The following is a 22,759-nucleotide window of genomic DNA, read 5'->3' as shown; positions in this document are numbered from 1 at the left end:
CTGGGGATTGAACATGGGTGGGTCATATGCAAGGTACATAACTTACCCTTTGTAGTATCATGCCAGCCCCTTATTTTAACTTTAATATTAGTCAAAGGCAACTCATATTTCTTTTTTTTTTTTTTTTTTTTTGGTTTTTGGGCCACATCCGGTAACGCTCAGGGGTTACTCCTGACTATGCGCTCAGAAGTTGCTCCTGGCTTGGGGGACCATATGGGACACTGGGGGATCGAACCGCGGTCCGTCCAAGGCTAGTGCAGGCAAGGCAGGCACCTTACCTTTAGCGCCACCGCCCGGCCCGGCAACTCATATTTCTAATTGATATTTCTTATGCATATTACCAGAAGCTGATGCTTTGTGCTGAATAAAGCACTTTTTTAAACTTTTTTCTGTTCTTTTTTTTTTTTTTAGTTACTTTATTTAAATACTGTAGGTTAGCACTTTATTTTTCTTTTTTCTTTTTCTTTTGGGGTGGGACACACCTGGTGACATTCAGGAGTTGCTCCTGGCTATGCGCTCAGAAATCGCTCCTGACTTGGGAGACCATGTGGGACATAGGGGGATTGAACCGAGGTCTGTCCAGGCTAGCACGCTCAAGGCAGACAGACTCCTTACGTTCTGTGTCACCGCTTTGGCCCTTAGGCTAGCAGTTTTAAATAAGTGATCTAATTTAACTTTCACTCTTCCTACCTGAGGCAGCTTCTCTTCTCACTTGATGAATGAAGAGCACAAGGGTCATGTATGTTAAGGGAAAGCTAGTGATAAAAACTATAAATGAACTCAGGAGTTTCTATTCTGATACTGGAACTTGACAACTCTTTTTTTTTTTTTTTTTTGTTTGGTTTTTGGGCCACACCCGGCGGTGCTCAGGGGTTACTCCTGGCTGTCTGCTCAGAAATAGCTCCTGGCAGGCACGGGGGACCATATGGGACACCGGGATTTGAACCAACCACCTTAGGTCCTGGATCGGCTGCTTGCAAGGCAAACACCGCTGTGCTATCTCTCCGGGCCCTTGACAGCTCTTTCTACCATCTAATTCTTGAGTTCAGAAATCTGATTTTTTTTAAGTATGTCTTTGTGTGTGACCTGGGGAATTCTAAATTAAAATGATTTGAATTTTTAAACTAAATTTCTTTATTTCAAACACTGTGCTTTACAGTATTTACTTACTGGTAAGTAAAGTTTACAGTGTCAACAATAGCTGTTTACTTATTTATACTAGTTATTTCTGGTAGTCATTATTTCAACACCAATTCCACCATCTGTGTAACATTCTTTCCACACTTGTCATCAGTTTCCCAACCTCCCTAACGCCTGCTCCAGGAGAGGTATGAATAATTTAGTACAAAAAAATTATAATGGAATTATAGAAAAAAACCTTTGTTGATAGAAAATTTGTAAAAATTCTGAAGATCTACTAAGCTGTATATTGCTAGTTGAGCTTTCTGTTGTTGGTTTTGTGTATTAAGCTTGTGTGGTTTTTATGATAATTTCATATCCAATTTGGTGTATTTCTACTGGGAAATCAGTATTAAAATTATGAGCTGGTGGAGCCGGTGAGGTGGCGCTAGAGGCAAGGTGTCTGCCTTGCAAGCGCTAGCCAAGGAAGGGCCGAGTTTCGATCCCCCGGCGTCCCATATGGTCCCCCCAAGCCAGTGGCAATTTCTGAGCGCTTAGCCAGGAGTAACCCCTGAGCATCAAACGGATATGGCCCGAAAAAAGAAAAAAAATTATGAGCTGGCATGTTGCATGCAGCCCATGACTTCGAGGATCTGTGGAGCTGGACTGAACTCATATGATGACAGTGGTGGTTCATGGGGTCCCTCTGAAGGCCGCAGTGAGATCAGTTGTGAGGCTCGTATGTCCATACATTTTTTTTCTCCTAGTTTCCTCCTCTCTTTCAAGAGTTAGGTGACTCTATGGTAGCTGCTTGCCCAGCATGGAGGAAGGAAGGCTCTGAGTTGTTGGAGAGGCTTCCTCGACTCCTGGAAGTACAGAGGCACAGGGGATAAGGGTGTAGTTCTGGGGAGATGGCCTAGCCTGACTCCAAATTGGAGATGTCAGTCACAAAACTGGCATACCTGGAGATTTTTGGGGTCTCCCAAATAAAAAAAACATGACCCATGTGTTATTTTCAACCTCACCTCATTCCCTGTACTAGTTTTGATCGCCTCTGCCCCTTGTTGAAATCTCACACAAGCAAGTCTTGTACGTAATCCTCCACTAGTCACATCTTTGGCCCTAAGCATCGTATTCTCCACACTTTATATATGTGAAAACCAGATGTAGAGACAGTGGGTCAATCCCACAGCTAGAAAATGGTGGACTCAGGACCTGAGGCCAGGTCTGACCTGCGATCTTAACTAGTGCTGAACACTCTTCAATTATTGAACCCTTTCAGGTTGTGCGTTGGATTTCTTTGGGCTCTCCTCAAAGAAATGGCTTGCCCTGAAACCCAACACATCACGGGAAAACTTAGTATTGATAGTTTATGATCTATGCATGTATTAGAATTTGAGTGTTTGATGAAACTTAAGTCAAATGTCCCACAGGGCATTAAAATTGATGTAGGGGCCAGAGAGATGGCATAGAGGTAAGGCATTTGTTCGAATCCCGGTATCCCATATAGTCCCCTGAGCCTGCCAGGAGCGATTTCTGAGTGTGGAACCAGGAGTAACCCCTGAGCACTGCTGGGTGTGACCCAAAAACCAAAAACCAAAACCAAAACCAAAAACAAAAAACCAAAACAAAACACTGATGTAAATATAAGTTCAGAAGGACTTCTGCAATTGATACACACAGAGTATATACTATGGGTCTGTACTCAATGCACTGAGGAAAGGTAGATTAATGATGTTAATGACAACTCACACTCTTGGAGGAGCCTGCCAGGAAGTGCTCTTGGTGCAGTCCAGATAGAGTAACTTAGAGTGAGTTAGGACAGTCAGCTTGGTTTTTAATGTGGGATACCTGAGTCTAATGGGAATTTTCAGATAATGGTAACAGGACATGTTTCCAGGAATTATTAGTGAAGGGGAGAAATGGGCCCTCAGAATTTAGGTTCTTTGCAGTTAACTTGTACAAATTATCCTCACTAATGCCGGGTTTCATGTGTGAACAATTATTCCCTCCCTCCCCCCAGGTAGCTATGAGGGAGAAGAGATACTATCCATATAGTCTAAACGCAGAAGCATCAGGTCTGCGGGATCAAGGGTGAACCTTTGCTGTAATCACCACCAGTGTCCAGGCCGAGTAAATAAATTAAATGTCCCTTAGGGCAGTTCATCAAGTTAAAAATTCATGATCGTGGAGGGTCTGGACCGAGAGTCCTGCGGGGACCCGAGCTCCTACTCGATGCTGACAAGAGCCAGGTGGAGAAATTAGGGAGCTCGAGTGGCACTGAGTGAGAGCCAAGGACAGAGAGAGAGGGAGAGAGAGCAGGGGAGGGCAGCCAGCAAGGAAACAGTTCTGAGTAGCATCAGCATCAGCAAAGAACGGGGGCAGCCGACGCCGACCGACCCTCCGGGAGCTCTGTAGCCCTGGATGGACGGTGCGAGCTGACTTCCCAGCTCAGAGCGTGCCAAGCTGCCTGCCCGGTCGCCCCCTCGGCCCGGCCCTCCCCCGGCTTCGGCCCCGCCCACCAGGGACCCCGGCCCGCGATTGGCCGGCTCAACTAGGGGCTCGATTTCTATTGGCTCTCGGCGCCGGGGCCGCAGGTTTTAAAGAGGGGGTGGGGGGCCGCGCTGGCCAGCTGCTCTCCGGCCCGGGCTGCGCGTCCGTCCGTCCGTCCGTCCGTCCGTCCGTCGTGCTGGGAGCTCGCTGCCTCCTTGCCTGGCTAGCACCGTCCGGCAGCTGCGAGCGCGCGCGCGCGGGACAAGGGGCACCACCAGGGGGGCCCGTCCAGTCCCGACCCGGGCGCAGGTCGTGAGCGAGGGGCCAGGCGCGGAGACGACGCGGCGCCCACCATGGTGGCCACGTGCTTGCAGGTCGTGGGCTTCGTGACGAGCTTCGTGGGGTGGATCGGCATCATCGTCACCACGTCCACCAACGACTGGGTGGTGACCTGCGGCTACACCATCCCCACCTGCCGCAAGCTGGACGAGCTGGGCTCCAAGGGGCTGTGGGCCGACTGCGTCATGGCCACGGGGCTGTACCATTGCAAGCCCCTGGTGGACATCCTCATTCTGCCGGGTAAGGCAGCTCCCCTGGCCGGGGAAGGGGCGTTAGAGGGAGCGCACGAAAACGTGTGCATGTCTGTGCGGGGGTTGTGGGGTGCAAGGAACGCGGATCCCAACTGTGTCATTTGGGAAGCAACTAGTAGTCCCAAACTTCATCGCGGTCCGTTATCTGCGTCTTGATGCTAGCTCCAGGCTTCTAGCGGAGTCTCTGACATGGAACGAACCGAGAAGTGTCTCGGGGTGGGGACCCCCGTCCCCTTCGAGTCGATGTGACCCTCTGCGCTTCAGCCCCCCCCTTAGCCCCGCTTTCCCCGTTTGGATGCTCCGGGGAGGCGGAGGAAAAAGCCGTGCGCATCCCTGGCAGAGGCTGGGTGGGTTCAGGACCCGGGCGCCTCCCGCCAAGTTTGGAACCTGGTTTTCTGCTTACGGCCTCCAGTGGGGTCCTCTGATTTTGGCTCGAGTGGTGCCCGATCTGCCTACGAGGGCCCCGTTACTCGGGGCGGATGGAAGGGAGCGGGCGCCCCTTTCGAGGCGGAGTCCCCTTTGGAGAGGACGCGCGGTCCCACTCGGCTAGCGCGGACTGGGGAGAGTAGTTGGGAGAATAAACTCTCAGAGGAAGAAGAAATTCTTCACCTTGCAGCTCTGCTGAAGGATTCTGGGCAAAAACTTTTTTTTTTTAATGATTTTTATTGTGACCAAAGTGAATAACAAATCTTTCACAGTGATATTTAAGATACATAGTGACAGTGAATCAGGGCCATTCTTACCACCAGGGTTGTCTTCTCTCCACCCCTTTTCCCAGCAGGTGTCCCATATCTTCCTCCTTTGCCCCCCCCGGAGTGCTAGTGTAACTGTTCCCCTCGCAGGGGTCCTCAAACTTTTTAAACAGGGTCCAGTTCACTGTCCCTCAGACCATTGGAGGGTCTGACTACAGTAAAAACAAAACTTATGAACGAATTCTTATGCACACTGCATATATCTTATTTTGCAACGAAGAAACAAAACAGATACAAATACAATATGTGGCCCGCGGGCCATAGTTTGAGGACCACTGGCAGCTTGAACAAGTTCTTCTTCTTCTTCTTCTTCTTTTTTTTAATAAAAAAAGGTATTTTTGTTTTGGGCCACACCCAGCAGGGTTCTAAAGGGCTGAGTGCCAGGCAAAGCTTGCGCTCCCAGCACTGAGTTATCTCTCCGTTGTGAGCAACTGTTTCAATTTCGATTTAACTGACGTGCTAGGTCATGGGCACCGGCTTTTTTTTTTTTTTTAGCTTTTTTTTTAGGTTTTTTTTTTTTTTTTTTTTAGATTTTGGGCCATACCCGGTGATGCTCAGGGGTTATTCCTGGCTATGCTCTCAGAAGTCGCTCCTGGCTTGGGGGACCATATGGGACGCCGGGAGATCGAACCGCGGTCCATCCTAGGCTAGCGCTGGCAAGGCAGACACCTTACCTCTAGCGCCACCGCGCCGACCCCGGCTTTTTTTTTTTTTTTTTTTGCCTCCTTTTTTCTGTCACCTCGTGGGTATTGCGAACTTTCAGGCTTATTCTAATTTCCGTAGCAATTCCTTAATGCTTTCTCTTGGAAGATGAATCCCTCTTTTGAACCCAGAGATGCTACTCCCCTTTTAAGTTTCCACTCAAGGGTCTCCTATTTTTCATTCCTTGTAATCAGAAGTAACCCCCCTTTCCTCCCTATTGCCCTAGCAGTAGGCTTTCTTTTCCAGCAGGGCACATTTCAATGTCTTCATTGTGAGACCAGCTATCCCACTCCCTATTTCTTAAAGTCAAGTGTGGTTCTACAATCTCTCCAGGGCCACCACTAGCTAGCAGGGGTGCACAACCCCTGGTATGCCCGATAGTCAGTCTCATATTGTAGATTTTTCAGAATAAAGTTGGAACCCGTTCTGGACCCATTTACATATTCCTGGAACCCATTCTGGATCCAGTTTCATGTCTTTGCCTCCATTCCCCAGACCTGATCAGACTCCAGAATCCAAGTACACAAACTGAGAAAAGTTACTAACCGATATGAATCCCAGTCATCTTTCACAAGTTAAAAATAATCAATTACTCTCTAAGTAATCATTTCACCTATTAAACGGGCCAGAAGTGCAAATGTCTTATTTGGGGAGGCACACCCAACTTCACTCAGGCTCTGCACTCAGAAATCATTCCTGGCAGTCTTGGGGGACCATATGGGATAGCAAGGATCGAACTGAAGTCTGTCCTGGGTCAGCCGCGTGCAAGGCAAATGCCCTACCGCTGTGCTCACTCTGGCCCCATGTGCAAATGTCTTGACCTGTAGCTGTACTCTGTAAAAGACAGTGCTGTAAAAGTCACTATAAAAAAAGTGCTGTAAAAGTCACCAATGATAGTTGTAGGAACTTTTGACACAAACAAATCATTCTCCATTTCCTTCCCCTGCTCTAATGGAGTATTCAGTGCTCTAGATGGGGTGCATTTTTAGGGAAGGTCCCATCATTGATTCTGCTCTCCCACTCACACTGGGGGTGCTGTCAGGGACAGATCTCTGCTTGCATGTTTTCATTTCCTCATGTGGCTTTGGTACCCAGCTGCTGGGCTGCCTGTGTTGTTTGACTATTAGGGCCTTAGTTGCTAGTTGATCACCATCTCTGGGGAAGCCCTGGTCCTCCTACAGGGGTCTGAGCTAGTAGTCCTGCCCTCTAGAACTCTACAAATATCTAGAGATTTGTTGTTGATTAATCAGCTGATTGCTGCTTAGTCTAGTTTTGAAGCCCTTGTGGAGCCAGAACTCTGGTGAAACATATCTCTCTAAGAAAAGGCATGACAGCTAAGTCTTGGTGCCCACGCAGGCCAGCCAGGTGTGATCTGAGGTTTCTGGCTGTGTGGCAGAAGCTGGGTCTTGACTTTGCTTCTGTGTCTGCCTCACATCACTCCTTCCCATAGCCCTGCTAAGCAACAATGTTAAGGTTGAAAATACAACTAGTTTGGGGGAGGATAGAGAGTAGGGAGGGAGTGCTTTTTTTTTTTCTTTTTGGGCCACACCCAGTGATGCTCAGGATTTACTACTGGCCAAACACAAGGCAAATACCCTACGGCTGTGCTATCACTTGGGCCCCCAGAGTTTTAATTTGTATCTTTCACAGGTGATAATGGAATTTGACTCCTAGCTCCATCATCAGGAACAGTTAAGGGTGATATCTGTAGAGTTCAACCTTCTTTTCTGTTACTAAGCCTTCTTAAACATTCAACAGGGGCGAGAGGTGCAAAGTTCTAGTGGTATTGGCCTCCGGCTCCCAGGGGACCCAGGTCTCACCCACTGTCTATTCTCTCCGTTCTAGGCTATGTACAGGCATGCCGAGCTCTGATGATTGCAGCCTCAGTCCTGGGTCTGCCGGCAGTTCTCCTGCTACTGACGGTTCTCCCCTGCATCAGAATGGGCCATGAGCCTGGTGTTGCCAAGTACAGGCGGGCCCAGCTGGCTGGTGTTTTGCTCATTCTATTGGGTAAGAAAACTCTCTATAGTGCCTCAACTTGGAGCAGGGCTGATGAATCTTAGTTCTTGTTTGAGAGCCATGCTGAAGAAAATCCAGTAACTCCCCTGGGGTTGGGATAATGTTTCAGGGGCAGATTATTCGGGGGACCTCTCTCTCTCTCTCTCTCTCTCTCTCTCTGAAAATAAGCTTGCAAACAAAATAAAATTATTTTGACAGTAGCAACTGCCAGAGGGAGAGGCAAGGATAGGATATGAAAGAGTTATACAGTTGTTCTCCCCTCAGACCTCACAATGGAATTCCTGTTTGCTAACACAAACAGATCTCCTGACTGTTGATGTTGGTCTCAGAAATTCTTTGGTTTATTTTTGGGGGGTGGAGGGACTCGGTGACACCTGGAGATGTCAGGGATTACTCCTGGCTCTGCATTTAGGAATCAATCCATGGTGGTATTTGAAGGACCATATGGGATGCCAGGGATCAAACCCGGGCTGGCCATATACAAGGCAAGTGTCCTACTGGGTGTACTCTCTTACCCAAGGTCTTAGAAATTCTGGCCTATGAGAAGAGTTAGACAAAGCTCACAAGTTAGAAAATATATAAACCAAACCAAACCTAAATTCTGTGAAAAGTAAAGATATAAAAGCAAGACTTGGGGTCGGAGAGGTAATGGTTGTAATGCCTTGCATTACATGCCTTACATGCAGAAGGTCAGTGGTTCAAATCCCGGCATCTCATATGGTTCCCTGAGTCTGCCAGGAGCGATTTCTGAGCGTAGAGCCAGGAGGAACCCTTGAGTGCTTCCGGGTGTGATTCCCCAAAAACAAACAAACAAACAAAAAGCAAAGCTCATGTGGAAAAGTTAGATTTAAAAAGACAAACAAAAACTTGGGTTGGCCACATGCAAGACCAGCACCCTACAAGCTGTACTATCACTCTGGACTTTATATCTTTTTTTTTTGGGTCACACCCGGCAGCACTCAGGCATTAGTTACTCCTGGATTTATGCTCAGAAATCACTCCTGGCAGGCTTGGGGACCATATGAGATGCCGGGATTCGAACCACCATCCTTCTGCATGCAAGGCAAACACCCTACCTCCATGCTATCTCTCCGACCCTGAACTTTATGTCTTTTAAAAAAATATCTCCTTGTACTAAAAATAAAATAAAATAATAAAATAAAATAACCCTGACAACAGGAGCCATCCTTTGGAACAACAAGATATGAAATAACCAAACAAAACCAAACGAAACCAACCCCCCCCCCCAAATATAAAAGCAAAAACAAAAAAGACCAAAACCAGTTATTTAAAATTTTCTAGCTGAATTAAATAGAAAGTATAATAAAGTTGTTCTTTTTTGAAGTGATGCTGGTGGGTGTAGACAGGACCCACGAGTCTAGTGAGATTGGGCCGGACCTGGATGTGGACTCCTTTGTGGCCCCCATCCTGTGGAGTTTGCCCTTTCTGGCCACTATCTTGGAGATAGGGCGGATGGGGCTGAGGTACAGCTGGCTTCTTGCCCTCCTGTAGCCTTTTGTGCCCTTTGTCTGCCTGCTCCTGGCTGGGTTTATTTTTCAGTGGGTTGTCACTTGCCTTTGGACTGGATGTTGTTTGGATTGGAACAAGCTGGCCCTGGAAATGTCCAGCTCTTGCCTGAGTAGCACCTGCTGATCTCTGCTAGGTCTTGGAGCTGGGAGGGTCTTGTTTTCCCTTTGGGAATGGGCTGGGCTGGAGGACCTGGGAGTGGAGGTTCACTCTGTGTGCCTCGGGATTGGTTTCCACCACTCCTTTGGGAGACATTGGTGCTGGGCTCTTATGTGGTCCTGGGTCCTGGCTGATGCTGCAGGCGAGGTGAGGTGAGGGCAATGAGATGTGGTTTTGGGGGTCTGGAAAGTGTCAAAACTAATCCTGGTATAAACTCCTATAAATTCTTCTCGATCCTGAAAAAGCCTGATTTTTGGACAAAAAGACAAAAGCCACAAATACAACAAAACAGTACAAAGCCACAAAATGAAATAAACAACAAAAACACTCCCCACCAAATGATGTGCCACATATAACAGCTTTATCTCCTTAGCAGCTGAAGTTGAGTGGTGTGAGGATTTGTTTCCTGCTGTGGGGGAAGAGGGGAGCTGAGTCTGTTTATAGGCAGACAGGCAGCTCAAGGAGCAGTAGGCTCCTTCAGATGTGGGATAGTTCTGAGACAAATCTAATCTGTTTGTGGTTTTTCTAGAACCCTGTCAAAGCAGAAGGTGCTGTGCACTGCATACTTTTTATCTGGAGTTAGACCAATTGTACTGAGTCTTGGGTCTACCACTCTGTGGTATTTTATGTGGTATCTGGCCTATGCACATTTAGAAAATAGTAGCATTATTGCTCTTATTGATTGGCTAGAAGAAATGGAGAGCAATCCCCAAAAGGCAACTGGGATGTTCTTTTCCCTCAGGACTAATTTCTGGAGGGTCATCCATCTCCAGCATGAAACTAGCTGTTCCTAGAAATACCAGTTTGAATCCTACTCTAAAAAATGTTTTATTTCTTTGTAAGAAACTGACCTGAATATGAGGATCAATTATTGGTGTTTCACTTGTATATTTTTGCTTGTTTTTATTGAGTTTTCTTTTATATTTTTAATATATTTTTTTTTTTTTTTGGTTTTTGGGTCTCACCCGGCAATGCTCAGGGGTTACTCCTGGCTCCATGCTCAGAAATTGCTCCTGGCAAGCACGGGGGACCATATGGGACGCCGGGATTCGAACTGATGACCTTTTGCATGAAAGGCAAATGCCTTACCTCCATGCTATCTCTCCGGCCCTATTTTTAATATTTAATGTATTTAACATTCATACCAATTAATTATTAATTGAATTAATTTAATGTATACACTTAACACATATTTAATATTTTATATTTCTTTAATATATATTCAATATATATTGAGTTTGTTCTGATATTGAAACCAGGGCTTCATATATATGAAATAAGTACTTTACCACTGATTTTATTTTAAAATGTCTTATTGCCACCCACCTGAAATCCCTGAAAGTTCATTCTAATTCAGTTAATTCTCACATTGCAACAAGTTTGAAGGTTATTACATTTTTTGGGGGGTGGGGGTTTGGGTTTTGGGTCACACCCAGCAACGCTCAGGGGTTATTCCTGGCTCTTTGCTTAGAAATACTTCTAAGAAAAAAAAAAGAAATACTTCTGGCAGGGCTCGGGGGACAATGTGGGACACAGGGATTGAACACCCACGTCTACCGCATACGAGGCAAATATCCTGTCCACTGTGCTATCGCTTCCGCTCCGGACTGTATATTTGATTGTTGTTTATTTGCTTGCTTTTAGGGATGGTGGGTTTATGTGGTGGGAATAGAAAAAATAACCAAAAAGAAAACAAACAAATAAAAAGAAAACATGTATTTTCTTTCCTAAGAACTGCAGTCCTTTATCTTTGTTGGCAGGGTGGCTCCAAGCATTGTTCAAAAGACCTAGGCAGGCGTCACTTCCAAGATATTCAGCTAATAGGTCCCAGAGGGTTGAATATTCTGACCAAGTGGTTCTTAGGGGCTTCCAGGGCTACTCGTAGTAGTGCTGGGATAGGGGGCTATGCAGTGCTGAAAATCAACTTGCACACAGCCAACCCTGTGTTTGCCTTGCACATAGCCAACACTGGTTTGCTCTCTGGCACTATGTACGGTTTTCCTGAGCCTTGCCAGGATTTATCCCTGAGCTCAGAGCTAGAGTTAACTCTGAGCACCACCCGGTGTGGCCCCTGACAAATATTCATGAATTTGACTTTTTTAACTTATTGTAGGGAAAAGCTATAATGGTGTATGTGGGAAAGAAATAAAGAGATAATATGTTGAAATCAGGCCAGGAAAATAATGTATTCAGATATTCCATTACTAGATTGTTATGAATTAGAGAAATTCAAAAAAGTCACTTGTATGATTATATACTCTGGCAGTCATATCTTTGTAAGTCATAATTTTAGAGAATTGCAGTAAAAAAAAGCAAAACTAAAATTTTTTTGTTGAAATGATATGAAAACAATAAACATGCTAACTCTAACACCTTGCTGAAGATTTCATTACTTGCTGCCTTGAATTAATTGGCTTCTATATGGAATAGTGAAACTAATTGCTATTTAGATCCTATATGTGAAAAGCACCAAAATATAGATGATAGCATTTAATGCATTATACCATGTTAAAATGCATGAAATTATTATGTTTAAATTAAATAATAAATAACACTTAAATAATCAATCAATTATTAAATTATATAATTCTAAGAAATTTTTTGCAAAATTTTTTGAAGAGAATTTTATTTTTAATGTGCAGTACAGAGGGAAAAATAATATTCTTTTTCTTATAATAATATCTTTATTTAGGCACCATGGTTACAAACATGTTTGTGGTGGGGTTTCAGTCATAAAAAGTACACACCCCTTCACCAGTGCAACCTTCCCACCACCAATGCCCCACATCTCCCTCTTCCCCCACCCACTGCCTGTCTTTGAGACAGGCATTCTATTTCTCTTACTCACTAACATTGTCATGATAGTTGGTGTAGTTATTTCTCTAACTGCTCACCACTCTTTGTGGTAAGCTTTGTATTGTGGGCTGGTTCTTCCAGCCCTCATCTTTGAAAAATTTGAAATATATACAAAAGTCCTTTAAGTGCCAAGTACTTAATAAAGATAAAGTTTGAAAGAGGTCCATTGGAAGCAAGAAATATCAGAGTAAATTGATCTTTTGTCTTACTTTGCCTCTGTATCTTTCTCTATATTGTTACCTACAAAGTTAAATACCTATGCTAGTTTTTATTTTACTTTCTATGAGTTTACTTTTCCAAATTACCATATGCCAGCTAATCTTTAGTCTAGAGTATTAGAATCTATACTTAGTTTGCTGATCTAACATTGCCTTTCCAAGTATTTCCTCTTTGAAATTATTAACTTTTTATAAATCAATTAAAGAATATCTCATATTACTTGAAATCTATCAAAAAACACACGCAATTGGGCCCGGAGAGATAGCACAGCGGCGTTTGCCTTGCAAGCAGCCGATCCAGGACCAAAAGTGGTTGGTTCAAATCCCGGTGTCCCATATGTCCCCCGTGCCTGCCAGGAGCTATTTCTGAGCAGACAACCAGGAGTAACCCCTGAGCACCGCCAGGTGTGACCCAAAGACCAAAAAAAAAAAAAAAAAAAAAAAAAAGACAAAAACACACAAACGCAATTTTATTTTGCCAGGAGAAAGAAGTTTTCTGTGTGAAAGAGAGAACAGCTGAATCTTATCTGTTCAATGATGCTTCCTTTTTTCCCTCTCCTTTTTGCTAAAGTTAAGGCTCTTCCTACTTTTTACTTTATATGCACTCACAAATGGCAGCTTTTCCCACCATGGTGCAGTTAAGTATTAAGCTTTCTGAAGGTAGGAGAGGAAAAACAGATGGAAAAATTCTGAATATTAAATTCCTTTTCTAATCTGTGAAAATGGAATTTCTTCTTCCCAGTATTACTGACATGAAAACTATATAATAGAGTAAATAATTAATGTGGTTATAAATATACCTGAAATAAAATTTAAGTCTTCATATTTTGTCATGTCAAAACAACACGATAAATCCATGAAGCAAACTTCACTGGGACATTTGTTATTCTATTCACTGTTCAATTATTCTTTGTCTAAACACTCTCAGGGCCTTGCTGTAATACAGTCATTGGGTGCAACCAACATACTTCTGGGAAATAAAAATAGCTTCTTGTCTATGTAGTTTATAGGGGTTTAATCTAAAACTTCTGGTGTTATGAAGAGAAAACCAATGAAAATTTTCCTTATCTATCTTCAGTTTACTTTGTAAGTAATAGTGGTTTTTAAAGGAAAACTATTTCCCCTAAATAATGGAATCATTACACACATGTGTAAATAGATATAAAATCATCAGACCTTCATTCAAAGTCTTTATGAAAGCCAAAAACTATTATAATTATTTTTTTGGGGGGGGGCCACACATTGTGATGTTCTACACTCAGGAATCACTCTTTCAGGCTTGGAACCATATGGGATGCCAGGAATTGAACCTGAGTCAGCGATGTACAAGGCAAATGCCTTACTTGTTGTACTATCACTCTGGCCCTGAAGCCAAAAATTATTGCTAGTGCAATTATTATTTCATATTTTTGCAGTCATATAAGGATTTGACTGACATTGCTAACTTGGCTGATAAAAATACCTTTCTTCTCCCTCTTTAAATCATTTGTGAAATTTAGTAAATTTCCCTTTTTTAGTTTTTAAGATATTCTTTCTGCAAGTTCATTTGCAGGTCACTGACTCCATGAACCTCTCATTTCCCTTCATGTTGTGTGGCAGTCTGTCATCTTTTAGTGGTTTTGATGTGGTTCATCCCTGAGAGCCACAGGAATTCCGCCAGAGTTCATTTATCAGCAGGGAAATAAAGCGCCTACTGGTTTGCCTTGTTTTGCATGGATTCTAAAAGGAAATATTTTTTTGTTTATTTGGACCACACCCGGTGGTGCTCAGGGGTTACTTCTGGCTTTGCGCTCAGAAATCTCTCCTGGCAGGCTGGAGGGAACAATATGGAATGCTGGGGATTGAACTGAGGTCCATCCTGGTTTGGCCATGTGCAAACGCCCTACCAGTGTGCTATCACTCTGGCCCCAAAAGAAAGAAATATTAATGAAGTAGGTCATGAGGTTTTTAATTTTAAGCCTGTCAAGTCACATTAAGGTTTTATGGTTTTGGAAATCAGTTTTTTTGGTGTATGAATTGGAAAGATTTGAAATGAGACCAATTCCCATCCATCTATCATCCATCCATCCATCCATCCATCATCCATCCATCCACTCATCTACCCATCTACCCATTCATCCACTTATCCATCCATCCATCCATCCATCCATCCATCCATCCATCCATCCATCCATCCATCCATCCATCCATCCATCCATCCACCCACCCACCCATTCATCCACATCCATCCATCCATTCACCCATCCATCCATCCATTCATCCATCCACTCATCCATCCACTCATCCATCCATCCATCCATCCATCCATCCATCCATCCATCCATCCATCCATCCATCCATCCATCCATCCATCCATCCATCCATCCATCCATCCATCCATCCACCCATCCACCCATCCATCCATCCATCTGTTTTTATGATCCATCCTTTTAAAAGCCATTCACTCATTCCTGTATCTAAACCTGTAGGTTATTTGGTTATTTAAATGGTTAGATATTTTCTTAAGCCTTTTCTTTCTGAATTATATTGTAATAAAATTTAGTAAAACTCCTAAACATTCAAAGTCAAGACTGATGATTACTTTTGGAATATTGAAGCAGATACTTTTCCTGTGTAAAAATAATCTTTTTTTGTTTGCTTAGAAAAATGCTAAGAATTAAATATTAGTATTAGTTGTACTTTCTTATTTTATTCCATAAAATAAAAGTAAACCGGGGCCGGGCAGTGGCACTGGAGGTAAGGTGCCTGCCTTGCCTGCGCTAGCCTAGGACGGACCGCGGTTCGATCCCCCGGTGCCCCATATGGTCCCCTAAGAAGCCAGGAGCAACTTCTGAGCGCATAGCCAGGAGTAACCCCTGAGTGTCACAGGGTGTGGCCCAAAAACCAAAAATAAATAAATAAATAAATAAAAGTAAACCAAACTTGAAAGTAAATTTGGGTTAACTTTAATGTGATAAGCGATTTAATATTTATGAGTTTGTATATGTGTTTGTTATATGTGTAACTATAAAGTTGATTTTAAGTTCATATGAAATATAAACTTAATTTGAGTCATAAGTTGTTTTGAAATCAATTAGTTGTTTATAGGAAAGAAGAGGCTTCAGTCTCTGACAGAAAAAAGGCCTTTATCTATTTTGCAGTTATCAGATTGTGATAATAACCTTCTACATGAGGTCCTGATTATAGTGACTAGTGAAGAAGAGGAACAAAAACAATTACCCCTAATTTCTGGCTTTCAAAGCTTTGGTTAGATTAACATGGATCTTCAAGATAATTATATTCGATATAAAAGAAGACATTGTCTCATAGTATCTCACAAGTTGCAAATCCATATTAATTTCTAAATTATTATTGCAAATGTTAAAATACTCATTTTCAATGACTGTGCTGCAAATTATTACAAAACTGGTTCAACTGTGCTTACTCTTTGAGAAAAATGAAGCCTGCCATTAATGTGCAAGTAGATAGTAGCTTGTTAAATAATTGTAGTAATTCTTGATTATGAGACTAGCTGATGATTAATGTACATATTAATCATTTAGAAGCCAGTATGGGCAAAGCCTTAAAGTCATAATCTTCCTTCTGACGTGGGACTTTTACTTTCTTTACACATACAAAGGACCTTACACATACAAAGCAGGTGCTCTACCACTGAAAAACATACTTTTTTTAGGACAGGAATATAGACTTGTTTAGGATCTATCTATCTAGAGTCAGCTATAGACATAGGACATATAAACATATAAACATATATACATATAAATATATATACATATAGACATAAAACAACATATAGACTGTTGTTTATGAGTATATATAGCTACATGAATGCAATAAGATAAATTTCAAGGTCTAAAAATGGGTCAAGTAGCAAACATGTCCAGAGCCTGTAGTCAGTCACATGACAGTATGCTCCAAGGGTAGAGACACCTTATATCTCTTAGGCCAAAAGAATTTCCTTCTAATTTCTCCAATATTTACTGCAGCTTTGCAACAAAACAAAACAAAAACTTGCCACATCTGCTCCCCCCCTTTTTAGTTTTTGATTTTTGGGTCATACCCAGCAGTGCTCAGGGCTCACTCTTGGTTCTATGCTCAGAAATCGCTCCTGGCAGGCTCAGGGGACCATATGGGATTCCAGGATTCAAACCACCGTCCTTCTGCATGCAAGGCAAACGCCTTACCTCCATGCTATCTCTCCGGCCCCTGCCCCCCATTTTTAATTATTTATTTATTATTTTATTTTAGTTTTTTCTTCTTTCTTTTAATTTTATTTATATTAATAGCTTCTAGACAAGGGCTCCCATCTGCTTTTTTTATTTTATTTTAATTTTTTTTACAGAACCATAGAAAATGAATCATCTTGTTCTGCCTCATATTTCTATGTCTTTCTACACACTGAGAAAATAAAAGGTGGATGGTTCCAGGGGCCAAGTAGTCTTAGGAGCATTGAGTGGAATTAAAAGTGATCAAATCTAAATACCCAAATCAAAGTGAATGACAGTAGAATCAAGAGACTCAAACTACAACAAGCTATACACAAAAGGGACCTGTTACACTAACAGTTCAGGGGGCTAAGGGTGGAGGTATGGGAGGCATGCTAAGAACTATGGTGGAAATTGCCCTAATTCACTGTCACTATGTACCTTAAATATAACTGTGAAAGACTTGTAATTCACATTGGTCTCAAAATTATTTAAGGGGCCGGAGAGATAGCATGAAGGTAAGGTGTTTGCCTTGCATGCAGAAGGTCAGTGGTTCAAATCCCGGCATCCCATATAGTCCCCCGAGCCTGCCAGGAGCAATTTCTGAGTGTAGAGCCAGGAATAACCCCTGAGCGCTGCAGAGTGTGACCCAAAAACCAAAAAAAAAAAAAAAAAGGGTCAAGTTAAATTTATTTTTCAGCTTAGAAATGATGTAGGGGGGCCGGGCAGTGGCGCTAAAGGTAAGGTGCCTGCCTTGCCTGCACTAGCCTTGGATGGACCACGGTTTGATCCCCCGGTGTCCCATATGGTCCCCCAAGCCAGGAGCAACTTCTGAGCACATAGCCAGGAGTAACCCCTGAGCGTTACTGGGTGTGGCCCAAAAAAACGAAAACAAACAAAAAAAAAGAAATTAAAAAAAAAAAAAAAGAAATGATGTAGGGAAACTATTGATTTGAGAGTTTATTCTGGAAACTAATTGTGTTTCTCAGTGTGGGACTAGAGGTAATTAAAAAAATCAGAAAGTTTACAACATTACGCAGATAGTAAACAGGAAATTGTCACTTCAGTGCCCTGCCTTGAATGTTGAAAGAATCATGACAAATAATTGGAAATCTCATTTCTATTTTTTCTTGCTTAAAAAAAATTTTTTTTGAGAGTGATCAAACCTGGGTTGGCTATATACAAGGCACTTAAATACTTTATCCACAGTACTGTCTTTCTGGCCAACTATTTAAAAAATGTTCTTTAATGTGCCATCCCAACTTATATCTTAAACTAAAATTTGTGTCCTGCTTGTAGCTGTGAGAAATTAGGTATGCTCAAATGAAGTTATATAATTACTTTTTCTAGTTTGTGTTGTTCAGTTAGTCACACATGCCCATTTAAATATACATTGATTTAAAATTCAGAATTCTCTAGCTTTTGGAGATGGAGAGATAGTACAAAGGCATGGCACTTGCCTTGTATACAGCCAACCTGATTCTGATCTCTGGAACCATATAAGGCTCCTGGAGTATTTCCCTGAATGCAGAACCAGAAGAAAATCCTGGGTACACCTGGATATGGTCCCCACTCCCTCAAGAGACTGAATTCTCTATCGTATTAGTCTCATCTGAGTCAGAAGTCTGTTTATCTGATGACTACCCTAGTATGACATTGCTCATCTACAAGTTAACTTCCTTTGTATTTAATTAAATTTATTAATTTAGTTATTTTGGCCACACCCAGCAGCTCTCAGGAGTTACTCCTGGCTCTGAGCCCAGAAATCGCTCCTGGCAGGCTCAGGGGACCATATGGGATGCAGGGAATCTCATCGGATCCCCTCCCGGGTTGGCTGTGTGCAAGGTAAACACCTTACCGCTGTAGTATCTCTCTGGCCCAATATTCATTCCTTCTTAGATTCCTTTCTGCAGAATCATTGTTTTGTTAGCTTTGTCTGGAAGGTGGGAAGAACTCAAGTAATATAGCCTCTCTCTCTTTGTCTTCCTTCCTTCCTTCCTTCCTTCCTTCCTTCCTTCCTTCCTTCCTTCCTTCCTTCCTTCCTTCCTTCCTTCCTTCCTTCCTTCCTTCCTTCCTTCCTTCCTTCCTTCCTTCCTTCCTTCCTTCCTTCCTCCCTCCCTCCCTCCCTCCCTCCCTTCTCTCTCTCTCTCTCTCTCTCTCTCTCTCTCTCTCTCTCTCTCTTTCTTTCTTTCTTTCTTTCTTTCTTTCTTTCTTTCTTTCTTTCTTTCTTTCTTTCTTTCTTTCTTTCTTTCTTTCTTTCTTTCTTTCTTTCTTTCTTCTCACGTTCTTTCTTTCTTTCTCTTTCTCTCTTTCTCTCTCTTTTTTTTTTTTTTTGGTTTTTGGGCCACACCCGTTTGACGCTCAGGGGTTACTCCTGGCTATGTGCTCAGAAATCGCCCCTGGCTTGGGGGGACCATATGGGACGCCGGGGGATCGAACCGCGGTCCTTCCTTGGCTAGCGCTTGCAAGGCAGACACCTTACCTCCAGCGCCACCTACCCGGCCCCCCTCTTTCTCTTTCTTTCTTCTCTCATTCTTTCTTTCTTTCTCTCTCTTTCTCTCTTTCTCTTTCTTTCTTCTTGTTCTTTCTCTTGTTCTTTCTCTTTTTCTTTCTCTTTCTCTCTCTCTCTCTCTCTTTCTTTCTTTCTTTCTTTCTTTCTTTCTTTCTTTCTTTCTTTCTTTCTTTCTTTCTTCTCTCGTTCTTTCTCTCTTTCTCTTTCTCTCTTTCTTTCTTTCTTTCTTTCTTTCTTTCTTTCTTTCTTTCTTTCTTTCTTTCTTTCTTTCTTTCTTTCTTTCTTTCTTTCTTTCTTTCTTTCTTTCTTTCTTTCTTTCCTTCCTTCCTTCCTTCCTTCCTTCCTTCCTTCCTTCCTTCCTTCCTTCCTTCCTTCCTTCCTTCCTTCCTTCCTTCCTTCCTTCCTTCCTTCCTTCCTTTCTTTCTTTCTTTCTTTCTTTCTTTCTTTCTTTCTTTCTTTCTCTCCATTCCTCATCTCTTTCTCTCTGTTTTCTTTCTTTTGAAAATACACAACCCTGACTTTAATAGCTTTGTAACTGAGATGAATCATATTTTTTCAGTGATATCCAATATCAAGACAATGATTATGTTTTAGTTTCAATTCCAGAGTAACAGAGAGGAGAGAGGAAGGAGAGAAAATGAGAGAGATAGGGGGAGAGAGAGAGCATTTTCCTTTCTCGGCCTCCCTTCCCCTTCTTTTCTCTCCTTTCTTCTTAACCGTCTCTCCCCTCCTCTCCTTTCCTCCTCTCCCATTTCCACTCACCTCCCTTCCCCTTCTTTACTTGTTTTTTTTTTCTCTTCTTTTCCCTCTTCTTCCCTCCTATCCTCTCCCTTCTTTTCCACTCATCTTCACTTCCCTTCCTTTCCTTCTTTTCCTCTCCTCATCACACTGGGAAGTGTTCAGAGTTTACTCCTGGCTCTGTGCTCAGGAGTCACACCAGGATGTGCTCAGGGAATCATAAGTAAGTGCTAGGGATGAAATATACCTGGGTCAGCCACAGACAAGGCACGTACTTTACTTTCTCTCTGCTCAAGCCATTTCTTATTTATCCTTTAAAATATAAATCAGATATGAAAGTTAGATTGGTTAAGACAAGACCAGTAAACTAGTTTGACCATTGTGACTCATTACAACAAAAAAACACCACAATAAGACTCTATAATATATGAATTCGGAGAATTGTTAGTTGAGACTTTGTGATAATAGACACTATAACATGAACTCAAATTTCATTTGTATCTAGTGACATTCACCACAGCAAGACAATCTGTAGCCTTTTCAGGTTTTTGTAAGGTGAATTGAGCAAATTGAAAAAGAAAGTCAAGTGAAAAAATTGAGATGGATACCATCTTGTCTTATTTTTGAATAGATCAAGTCATTCAGTCATTCAACTAGATATTCAGATACCAGCTTATTCAACTGAACACATACTATGAGTTTAGTACTGAGTCAAGTATTGGATTTACGAACCCAAATCTAACATGTTTTTTGTCTTTTTAAGGAATCCAGAATTTAGAATGGGAAACAATGTGCAAAGAAATTGTACTATCACTAGATAATAGCACTATATAACTATATAGACTCTAACTATGTAAAATTCACATATGTAACTAAATAAAACAAATACAATTTGGAATTAAATCGTTTTTGGTTAGGGTTAGGGATTAATTAGTCTTAACTTGGGGTTCTGTCTACCACTTGTTAGAAAAATAAGGTCCTAGCAGTCTGAAGAAACTTTGATTCAAGGATCAGATTCAATGTGCATTGACTTGGAGTTGGCTGAAAGTTAGATAGTGCTGTGGAGAGAAGGAAGACCCCCCCCCCTTGCACTTAGGGTTTGATACATGTATAAATACCAGCTTAGTCACATCTTCTTCATGTCTCCACAGCTCTCTGTGCCATTGTCGCCACCATCTGGTTCCCTGTGTGTGCCCACCGTGAGACCACCATCGTGAGCTTTGGCTACTCCCTATACGCAGGCTGGATTGGTGCAGTGATGTGCCTTGTGGGTGGCTGTGTCATCGTCTGCTGCTCTGGAGATGCCCAGTCATTTGGTGAAAACCGTTTCTACTATTCTTCGGGATCCAGCTCCCCCACGCATGCCAAGAGCGCCCATGTATAAGAGAGCTGGCAGCTTGCCCAAGAGGTGCTGTAGATCTGGGTGCTTGCCCCCCAGGTTTTGCCTGTACAAGATGGGGAAGCTCACTCCTCTGCCAGGCTCCAAATTTAGAGTCTAGAAAAGCATCCTGCCTGGCATTTTATCGTTTTAACATCCTTCCCCCTTCGGTTGCCTTAAAGGAAATCTTTAGCTCTTATAATGCCTACCTATTTCTCTCTGTGTTGCCCACATTCCTTTGTTACTCACTGAAAAGCATACATTTGTGTGTATATATTTGCCTCTCTTTAAATTGAAATCTCTTGCAAATGTTACTGTATTGGGTGTTGTCTGAGAGGAATAAAAGACACTTTTCAAATGGTTACAGATGACAATGGGAGCCTCATAAAGATGCCTCTTTCTCTTCCCTCCTCTTCAGCTCCAAGGTCATTTAGTTTATAAGCAGTAGAAAACGAAAGCATTGGGGACTTGCGGCGGGTGGGGGAGGGGTTTCATGGAACTTGACCTCTTTGGGCAAGTTTCCTGTTTGTAAGTTGAGAGACCTTTTTTTTTTAAGTTTGTAATTTTGCATTTTTTCTGTACGTAATTTTTTGAGATCCATCCTTTTTATAACCACGGTTTTCCTGAAAAAAAAACTCAATTCATCAGTATGAAGGAAATAAACCAATAAGTCTTTAATTACACGATAACCATACAAGTGAGTATCATTCTAACTGACATTCCATAAAACATTTTTGATTTTCAGGTTTGTATGACACAGTTTTTAATCCTACAGTTGCATTTGCTTCAATGTAACACCCCTTTTTTCATTCTCTCAGCCTTCTCAAATGGTGTTGTTTAACAGACATTTTACTGTTGAAATTGGCTTTATGGGTGTAAACAGATGTTTAGTATCTGTATCTGAGACCCCAAATGCTCCAAGCCTTGATGGTGTGTTTTATTCTTTAAGTGAAATCTGTGCAATAAAATAACAGACTGTCTGCAAAACTGGTGTTTAATATTCTGTTATAGCCAGAGGTATTATCTTTTGGCTAAAATGTTTTCTTTAATTTTTATGAGTAATTATGACAAACCTAATAACTGTTTAAAAATGAGTCATTTTGCCCTTACTGAATAATTAAAAAATTATCTTTATTTGCTACATAAAATTATGTGTGATATGTGGTTATAAAAATGTAACCTTGGTAGTCTTTAAGTTACTTCAGGGGAGTAGCATGGCATTTTTAAGTCACATATCAGACAGCTATCAGAAACTAAGTGTCAAGAATTATTTGCAACGAAACTATTTACTCTGAACATTTAGTACATTTAGTAAAGTTATTGAGTTCATATAAAGGGAAATATAAAACACACATCTTACTAAATTTTTAAGGAATAACATTTAAATATGTTTTGATCTAGTATATATAGATGTCTGAAAATTTTGGACAAAAACACATAGATTGACTTATTTTTTATTCTAGAAATAGTCTTCTCTAAAAAAAAAACCAA

General features: G+C 42.0%; 1 protein-coding gene across 1 annotated transcript; it reads left to right on the top strand.

Annotated features, from left to right (window-relative positions):
- Positions 1 to 3,756: 3,756 nt before the first annotated feature.
- On the top strand, positions 3,757 to 22,255 carry CLDN11 (claudin 11). Its single transcript, XM_049774484.1, has 3 exons — positions 3,757 to 4,191; positions 7,502 to 7,666; positions 21,042 to 22,255. The coding sequence occupies exons 1-3, from the start codon at positions 3,966 to 3,968 to the stop codon at positions 21,272 to 21,274; spliced, it is 624 nt and encodes a 207-aa protein (XP_049630441.1). The 5' UTR covers positions 3,757 to 3,965; the 3' UTR covers positions 21,275 to 22,255.
- The last annotated feature ends 504 nt before the right edge of the window (positions 22,256 to 22,759 follow it).

Source organism: Suncus etruscus, chromosome 6, assembly GCF_024139225.1.
Source record: "Suncus etruscus isolate mSunEtr1 chromosome 6, mSunEtr1.pri.cur, whole genome shotgun sequence".
Taxonomy (NCBI): Eukaryota; Metazoa; Chordata; class Mammalia; order Eulipotyphla; family Soricidae; genus Suncus; species Suncus etruscus.
This window is presented reverse-complemented; position numbering and strand designations above follow the sequence as displayed.

Coding starts and splice junctions, on each gene's coding strand:
- CLDN11 (XM_049774484.1), top strand. CDS start 3,966: ATGGTGGCCACGTGCTTGCAGGTCGTGGGCTTCGTGACGAGCTTCGTG. Junction 4,192..7,501: donor GGACATCCTCATTCTGCCGG/GTAAGGCAGCTC, acceptor TCTCCGTTCTAG/GCTATGTACAGGCATGCCGA. Junction 7,667..21,041: donor TGTTTTGCTCATTCTATTGG/GTAAGAAAACTC, acceptor ATGTCTCCACAG/CTCTCTGTGCCATTGTCGCC.